We start from the raw sequence: 9,666 nt of genomic DNA on the forward strand, positions 1-9,666 counted from the left end.
ACTTCTTAGTTTGCACTAGAAGTTAAGGTCTATGAGGGTTAAAAATTCGAATGAATATATGTGATGAAAGTTACTAAAAATTAATTAAAAAAAATCTTTGTATTCAATGAAAGATGTATGTTTTCAGTAAAGAAGGTATAAAGAATGGAAATATTTTTGTTTTATTAAGAAAGATAAATTTGTCCTAAAGTACTGGGGGGAAATAAAAGAAAGGCATGGGACAAATTATGAATCTAAAAATAAAATTATAGAAGGTTTGTGAAGAGAAACACTGAGGAAAAAGTTTTATGCATTGTCAATTTGGCTAAAATTAAAATAAATTTAAGTAAATAAGTTTTAATATCAGAAGTATGGCTGGTACAAAAATTAGAATTTGGTTTTCTTTATCTCTTAAAAGGGTTAGTTTTCTTAAACTCTTAGCCTGCTCTTGTTAAAGAAGTTATAAAAGGCTTTCCTTTGTCTTTGAGTAAGTTTACTTAAAGGACAGAGATCTATGTTTTGTGAAGATAATTATCTATGTTGAAAAAGACTGAAGTCTATCAAGGTTTTTTTTTTTTTTTTTTTTTGACTATTTTAATGCTCTGTTTGCTCTTGACTATTTCTATTGTCACTTTGAATAGTAGCTAAGCACTGTTTCATAATGAGAAGATCAGAAACTCCTTGATCTTCTCTGACCAAGTCTTTTAAAACATTTTGATATTTTTGACAAGCTCCACAAAATTCATACCTAAATAAAGCCCGTCTTTTGACTTTTCTTTCTTTGAGAATTTTCAAAGTGCTCTTGAAACTTCTCAAAGAAATTTGTTCTCTCTTCCTATCGAGAGAGATACTAATTAGGCTTTTTAGTATGCTAAATTGCATGGGCAGCACTGTCAAGTAAATGATGATAAATCTTCTTAGGTTTATATTGGTAAACATTATTCACTATCTTAACCCTGCTACCTTGCTTCCAACATCACAAGAGAAAAAGATCATGACTGCATTCTATTGTCTAAATTGGTTTACAGACGGGTCTGACTTAAACAACAAGCAAGGATGTTATCAAGCTGGATATGCTGTGCAGCCTCTAAAATGCCTGCTACTTTCTATTAAGTCTGCTAACCCTGTAAAATATTTCCTTCTACACACTCAAGAAATCACCACAGAAGAAGAGAAATAAGGGTGGCAAGAATGGGGGAAAACAATACTTTTGGAAACTTTCTCCCACAGTGGCTCATAAAGCCTACACTCATGGTATCTGCCCAACGTGTAATCTAGGGAAACTATTTCATAAATCACAAGGCCACTTTACCTTTCCTCAGGGACCCTTTAAGGTATGGCAATTGGACTTTGTCCAAATGCCACCATCTCAAGGATATAACTATATCTTGTAATGATCTGTGTGTTCTCACATCGGGTTGAGGCCTTTATTTACAGAAGAGTGACAGCTTTAGGTAAATTATTATTGGAAAGGATAATTCCTGTTTGAGGAGTTCCTACTGTGGTGCATAGTGAGTGAGAAACTCATTTCACTGGACAAGTAATTAAATCTATTTGTGACATTTGGCCATTAATGCAACATTTTAACTAACGGCACAATCAAAACTCAATTGGCAAAGCTTTCAGAAGCATTTAATCTCTCAGGGCCAAAAGCTCTTCCGCTGGTGCTTCTCAATGTTAGTTCTACACCTTTGGTAAACATTGGCTGTTCTCTCTTGAAATAATAATTGGATGGCCTATGCAATTAGATGAAGGAACGTATGAATCAACTTTACTTAAAGGGGATATTTTACATTATTGTCAAGGTCTCATTGAGACACTTAAAAGAAATGAGAGATTGGTAGGTGATTCTTTTCACAGTGAGCTCCCAGGAAATGAAGACCTTAAGGATCATGAACTATAACCTGGAAAATTTATTTATCAGAAGAGGCATCAAATAGAAGACTCTTTGCAGCCCTATTGGAAAGCTGCTTTTAAACAATTTATGTGCTGCAGAATCAAAAGTCATCTACCCATGGATACATGTTTCTCATTTAAAAAGGCTCCTGTGCCTAAGTAGATTTCAACGCCTGTCTCTGACACCTGACTTTGACCAACGCAAATATCTCCAAACCAGGATGAGAAGATGGCATCTATTTTAGACAGCTGTCCCAAGACTCTGGACCAGGGCTGTATTCCCAACCTTATATCTCCTCATTTAAACCTGTGTTATGCTTAAACTGTATACCTATTTTATAATTGTTCCATTTAAGGTTTTCAGAATACTATCATACTTAAAGAAATTGATTGATTTGGAACAGACTGGTCTCGAAGGCTAGGCGTTTGCCAGGTGGCTCCTAATAAACTCAGTGTTTGTGTGGAACAAAGCTTTGGCCTTGGCTACTGCCTGGATGGCTAAAACACTGCATCCTGGGCTTCTCTTGGATGCAGGAAAGGATTCACACTGAGCTAACACCTGTTGCCCATCTTCTTCTCTTTAAGGCCAGATGGGCTCATTCAGTGTTCCACTGGCATGGTCACCTAGTGGCTAGCTATATTTGTTCCTTCTTTGGGACTAGAGAATGTCATATCACATATAGAAGCCCTGACTAAATTTACTCAATACTCCCTTAATGATAGTCAAACAGAAATACCTTTATTAATTACTAAAATGTCTTTAATGAAAAAGACTGTCCTTCAAAATAGAATGGGCTTAGATATTTTAACTGTATCTGCTAAAGCACATGAAAAAGCAGATGCATGTCTTAAATGAATCTTTTATAATTGTAAACAATGTGAACATAAGGAGTCAGGTAAAAACACTGTTTTATATTTGTGCTATGTTTGTGCAACAACCTAAAATTAGTCAAAAACCTATGAAATGCTTCCTCTGTTAATATATGTATACCTCTATGCTCGTCCACTATAGCCAATTATTTCCCCCCGATGTGGACAACTGGACAAATGAATGAGATAAGAGCCTGGCACTGAGGGAGATGATGGACCCAGGGCAGGCAGCAACAACATTGGCACCGAGGGACAATATTTTAATCATCAATGCTTTTATCAAAAGATTATAGATCAAAAGGGGGAAAATGATAAATAAATGGTAAGCAATAGGATATATTGGAGTATGTGAGCAAGACATTCGGTTTAAAACTAATTTGGCCTGACCTTGTTTTTCCAAAAGGGCCTTATGTGATCAGTTGAGCACATTTGTATATCTGCTTTTGATATTTACTATGCCCCAAAGACAAGAATGATGCCCCTAAAAATAGGGATGTAACTTTCCCAATATCCACATTTCCTTTAGGGTAAGCATCTCTCCCACAACTAAGGATTAATTATTGACCTGCTGTGCTCACCTTATGACCACTGACCTCCTGACCACTGATCTGCTGTACCAAATAAGCATCTCATAACAATTGTAAATGGGACCTTCCTGTCATATGTGATGCATGCTCTTTGTTCCAAGATGGTATAGAACCACTCCGTGCACCCCACTTCTTTGATGCCCTTCCTTGGGGAAGAAAGGCTCTGGGCTAGTCCTCAGATCTGGCTCATAATAAACTCACTCCAGTTTTGATTTATAGATTGGTTACGGATTATTTGTGTCAACAATATCATCTAGATTTATTTTACTTAGTCTTCTAGATTTTCATTTCCTTCTCTTCCAATACCAAGATTTGTCAGACTTTCATACCATCTGCACATATTCAATATGCTGCTGCACATAAACCTTTTGTGAAATGACTCAATCTTGGTATCTACTATAGTGGGCAGCACTGTTTTCCACGCACACTTGGTTAATGCTTTTTCAGTTGAGTCACTTGCTAGAAAGAAATGCCAAACCAGTGTTGTTTTTTGTTTTGTTTGTTTTGTGCTCTGTTATTAAAAAGGAAGACTTTTTAATTATGATCTAGTTTGTATTTTGTATCCTAGAGAATACATTCTTCTGGCCATACTTGTGGTGGCTGAAATATGGAGGGATACAATTCTGCAATCATTTTTGAAGTGTGAATATCATGTGTAGTGGCGGCTAATGAAGCCAATTAGGAAGAATTCCTTCAGTTCCTGTGAAGACATTTCTAATACTTCCCACAGTTGCTTTCTTCTTCCTTTGACCCCAAGGGAAGTGTACTCTGACTCTCTCCATAGGAAAGTCCTCAGGGAATCTTTGTGGATGTCTCAAGGTAGACGGCATATTTCCAAGGCTCAAGGCTCAAGTCTCAAGGCTGATGATATTGTAACACTTCTCTCAAGGGATGTCTCAGACCATGATTTCCTTGCGTCCTGCCTACTGGGGGAAAAAACACAAGGAATTTGGTGTTTATCTATGGCATAGATGGTATGAAACAGCCAATGATATAGAAAGGAGGAGATCTTTTTAGCTTATTTCCCTTATGAACAAATTGAATATAGTATGCTCTAATACATAGCTGAAAAGGAAAGTTTAAAGAAAATACACCTAGTAACATTCCATTCCCGAACATAACCATACAGCATAAAGGCTGTGAGTATACCTTGGCAGATATAATTTGTGTAATTTCTCACTTGCCTAGATAGTAATGGAGTTATATAGCAGTGCTTTTATAATTTTGGATATTTCTATAATCTGAGGCAATATTCTTCCTCACATATTCATTTAGCATGTAGGATAAGCAATTATCGCTTATAAATTAAAACCACTAAATAAATTTTAAAATATATGTTGTTCTTCATCTTTCAAAGATTTGTCATTTTTGTGAATGTAATAAATAATTTAAAATTAATATTCTCTATCATCTAGTTCCATTCTAAAGTTATATACAGCTTGGGATTTTTGCAAAAGGCAGAATTAGGTAACTGCGACATTTTTTAGAGAAAGAAAACAGATTTTATCTTTGGGATGATGGTGGCTTGATTGTGCTGTCATAGTTATACTTATATTCTTTCCAAATAGCTTTTGTTTTCTTTTTGTTAATTCTAGGAGAAAAATGGTCATGCAATATCCATTTAATAATCACAAGAAGAGATACTTTGGACCCTTGGTCTTACATGAATAATAAAAATGTTAATTTTCTTATAGAACCAGAGAATGAAACTCAGAAAAAAATATTTAAAAAAAATTAGCACCTGTTCTTTCCTTCAAATGGTTTTCTTAAATTATAAATTCTAGGTTGATTGCTAGTCATAATATTTTTCAAAATCTTTTTGAATAGAGCTGTAGTCTGTGAAAAGCATGATTTATTTTTGCTACTTAGAGTAATATGGCAAAAATGTTAGGACTTTTAGGGGATTAATATCCACAGGTTGCTTTAGTGGGACAAATAATAATATCCCTTGACCATGTGAACATAATTTCCTTCTTTAACCAAGTCTAACTAATAATTTCCATGATATATACATATATCTATATACATATATCATATCATTCTATTGTATCAAAAATGTATCACAGGAAGCATGAATGCTGTGGCATAAAGCCTATATAAATTTTACAATAGACTTTTATGATTCAAAACTTCCATAAATGTTTAACACAGAAATTTGTAGACATGAACCCAGTTGCCTTCATGTTTCTTTCAGCTACTTTTTTCATTGCGATATGAAAGATGTCAAGTCTGTATGTATCTTTACTGCAGGGACTTCTTAAGAAATAATAAAAAATACATTTTACATATACATAAAGTTTTTATTATGGATGCTCAGAATTTTTTTCTACTATGTATTTATCATCTAGATATTTTGGCACTAAAGCATATATGTACATGAATACATCCATTGGAAAACCTTGTTCCTCTAAAAAGAGGATTTATATATTTTTTATTTTGGCAAGAACCCTTAACATAACTATAGTTATAAATACTGTATTGTACACTTAAAAATTGGTAAGTGGGTATATCTCATATCAAGCGCTCTTTCAAAATTGCCAAGGTAGGTATGGAAACAAACTATATGTCCAATTAGGAACGAATGGATTTCTGACTTTAAATTATTTGCTTGACTGTCCCTAACCAGTGTAGGAAAACTGGTGGGTGCACTAGTTCTAAAAACAAGCCAAGATTAGGAAAGTTAAAAGAATATTTATGAAAAAAACGTTTCCACATATAAATTTTATCCTACTCTCCGTTTTGTTTTCTGGAGATAAAATTTACCCATGTACTAATCTCCCACCAAACCCTAAATGATGGCATATAACAGGGCTCATAAATTTAAAATCGTAGGCAACACTTTGTCTTTCTGAGGCAACTAGTATGACCCAGTAGCTCCATTCTGAGAGCCACGCTCTATCCACAGGCCTCTGATCTGCATGTTTATTTCTTTACTACCTTCTAATTTCCATGTTGTGAAATCCTTAGTGATGGGAAAATGTCATGTTCTTCCAATAGCCACATTTTATGTATTAGCTTGAACTGTGGTCTTTTAAAAAACCTAAATGGGTACCATCTGCCCTAGCATTTAAAGTGATGTAACTGTGGAAAAGATATTTACTCCCTTAGTTTATTCATTTTTAAAGTAGATTGTTAGACTGTTTATTTTGAAGATTTATTTTGTAAATCAATTGAGCCAATCCATGTAAAATGTTTATAAAGATGCCAATTATGTTTTTGTCAGTCATTCATTTTTATTATTATTAGAGATCCATTAACATCACAAAATAAAGGAATATGAAAATTTTCCATTCTTGCTCATCTGCCATACTTTGGTCATTGTTGGTTCATTCCAGGTCAGAGAAGATGAGATATGGATGTAACAAACAAAACAACAGTGACTGAGTTCATTTTTCTTGGGTTTTCTGGTGTTCTCTATCTGCAGCTCACATTGTTTGTGATGTTTCTTACTGTATATCTGCTCTCTGTCATGGGAAATACCCTCATCATTTTCATTGTTTTGATGGATTCCTCACTCCAAACACCCATGTACATTTTCCTAGGAAATTTGTCCTTCCTAGAGATCTGGTACAGCACAGCCACAGTGCCTATATTGCTGGCCACCTGCCTCTCACAGGTTGTCACCATCTCTATTTCTGGTTGTATAACTCAGTACTACTTCTTTTTCTCCATGGGAGCTACAGAGTGCATCCTGCTGGCAGTCATGGCCTATGACCGGTACCTGGCTGTCTGCAGCCCTCTACATTACTCACTCCTCATGAGTATTCCAGTGTGCCTGTGCTTTTCAGCTGGATCTTGGATTGGAGGCTTCATTGCCCCCCTCCTACCTACTATACTCATCTCTCATTTAAACTTTTGTGGCCCCCAGAAGATCAACCATTTCTTTTGTGACTCAGATCCCATTTTTAAACTATCCTGCTCAGATACATTCTTGGTGGAGGCCTTGGGATACACATGTAGCTCTATCGTGATTCTAACTTCTTTCCTTCTCACTATGTCTTCCTATGGCCACATTGTGGTCACAGTAATTAGACTGTCTTCCAGGGAGGCTAGGAAAAAAACTTTCTCCACCTGTGCCTCCCATCTCACTGTGGTCACCATCTACTATGGCACCATTATTTTTGCCTATGTTCGCCCTCCAGCCAAGTACAACTTCACCATTGGTAAAGTGGTCTCAGTGTTCTACTGTGTGGTCACCCCATTTGTAAATCCTCTCATATACACCTTGAGAAACAAAGATGTGAACAAAGCTTTCAGGAAAGTTCTAGCACAAAAGAGTTTGCTCTTGGACAGAAACATGCAGGATATTTGACAGATCAACAAAAATGAGCGATTTTGAATGGATTCCCAAGCCACATTTGCAAATGGTAAGTATTGAAAATTATGTTATAAAATTGATACCACCTAATATGGACATCACTCTGCACTTCACATTTTGATTTGAATTCTACTGAAATAGATATTCTATAATTACTGTGTTTAAGAATGCTTTAGTGAAATGACATAGTGATAAAGAGATAACACAGATCCCTTAACATAAGGCGTTAACAATCAGAAAATTTGCTGATTTAGTCCCATATAATATTTCATTTGAATGTTTTCATAATTTACACTTTAACAGTAATCATGGGACAAAAATAGTTTTTGTTAAATGGAGCAGTGTTACTCCACCTGGTAGATGGGCTATTATAAACATATCACTTTGAACCTTGAAATAATTATCTCAATAAACATTTATTAAACACACATAATGAGCCAGGCACTATTCTTAAGCATGGATGTTGATTTCGTTATGAATGTAAACACAACTGGAGACTTTATTTGAAAAATAGTAGAAACATTTTGGATAAAGGATTTTTCTGGATAATACCAATGGATTTCAAAATATTAGCATAGATAACAAGGTTATTAAGTGGAGGGGAAAAAAAAAGAAAATCTTAGGACTGGACAGTACAAGAATGGGATATCTAACATGGTTAAACGACTATCAACTCTTCTTAGATTCTTATGAAATATTCAAGAAGACAATCATTTCAGCATGAACTAATTCGATTCACAGAGACAGAGAGGAAAAAATAGAAAAAAGAAATGTAAAAAGGTTTTCCATTACTATGTTCACCTTCCTGTGTTAATGAAGTAGCTTTATGATTTTCAGTTATTTCAGTTCAGTTTAATAACACACAAAGTGACAAGAGTACTGGGAGAAATAAATCCTATCAAATCTTTTTAGGATAAGTATTCTCCACTTGGTTGCCTCCTAAACTCTTGCTCCTCAAAGTGTAGTCAGTGGACAAGAACCCTCAGAGTAATCTGAGCTTGTTAGAAATGCGAAAGTTCACCCCAAGCGTCTTGAATGAGACTATGCATTATAAAAAGTTCCCCAGTTGACCGGTATGCAGATTAAATCACTAGAAGCACTATTTTAGGCAACCAAGGTTTTAAACAATCTGTTTTTACAGCAAGAATATATAATGAAATCAGGCGTTTCTTGCAAATGCCAATGCTTGAAATTTTTCTTACTTTAAACTTTGATGTGTTATTTTTTAGTATATGTTAAAACAAAAATATTTTTTCCTAAATGTCTAATTATTTTTATTTTTAAAGCAGTACACATTTATAGAAACTATTGCCAAAATTGTCTACCATGGAAGTGAAAAACTTAAGGCATATGATCAACATTTTTTCTAACCATTCTTGTTCCATCAGAATATCAAAAGCTATATCCAAACTCTAACAATAATAGTGAAGCACTATTTCACCCAACAGTTAAATCTGTATGCCTACCTACTGTAGGGGAAGAAAAATTCCTCCTACCCTCTTAGGTTTTGGGGCTAACCCTTAGTATTAAATTAACATAAGACAGAGTAAGAGAAGAAAAGCATACACATTTTATTTTGATGTTTGTGTGCACGTATGTGTCTTCAAAAGAAAATTTAATCCGAAGAAGCAGCTGATCTCAAAAGTTTATATACTTTTTAAACGAAGAACAATAAATTGCAGGTTTGTGACAAGACAAAAGGGCTTGATCAAGAGGCAGTAAATTGTGGGAGAGTGCCTAGAAAATATATGGGGAAACAAAAGCAAGGTAAGGGTTATTTTATTAGGTTTATTTTGCAGGTCCATTTTGCCATCGATATCCAGTCTGCAGTAATAAGAATGTTCTCTTCCTGGGACAGGGGCAGCACAGTCCAATGGGAAATGATCTGACCTGTTTTTGGGTAGAAAGGAAGAGGTCAGGGATCCCTTCCTGCTTCTACTATTTCTCAAGTGTCTTCAGCTCAAAATAGTCAATATGCCAAAGCAGCATATTTGGGGGTAACGTGTTCTTAATCCC

At 35.1% G+C, this 9,666-nt stretch overlaps 1 protein-coding gene across 1 annotated transcript; it reads left to right on the top strand.

The window, feature by feature from the left end:
- The first annotated feature begins 6,684 nt into the window (after positions 1-6,684).
- On the top strand, positions 6,685-7,644 carry LOC101395759 (olfactory receptor 6F1-like). Its single transcript, XM_004427498.2, has one exon. It carries the CDS (start codon positions 6,685-6,687, stop codon positions 7,642-7,644), a length of 960 nt encoding a protein of 319 aa, XP_004427555.1.
- The last annotated feature ends 2,022 nt before the right edge of the window (positions 7,645-9,666 follow it).

Source organism: Ceratotherium simum, chromosome 37, assembly GCF_057802395.1.
Source record: "Ceratotherium simum simum isolate JZ-2026a chromosome 37, ASM5780239v1, whole genome shotgun sequence".
In the NCBI taxonomy this organism is placed as follows: domain Eukaryota; kingdom Metazoa; phylum Chordata; class Mammalia; order Perissodactyla; family Rhinocerotidae; genus Ceratotherium; species Ceratotherium simum.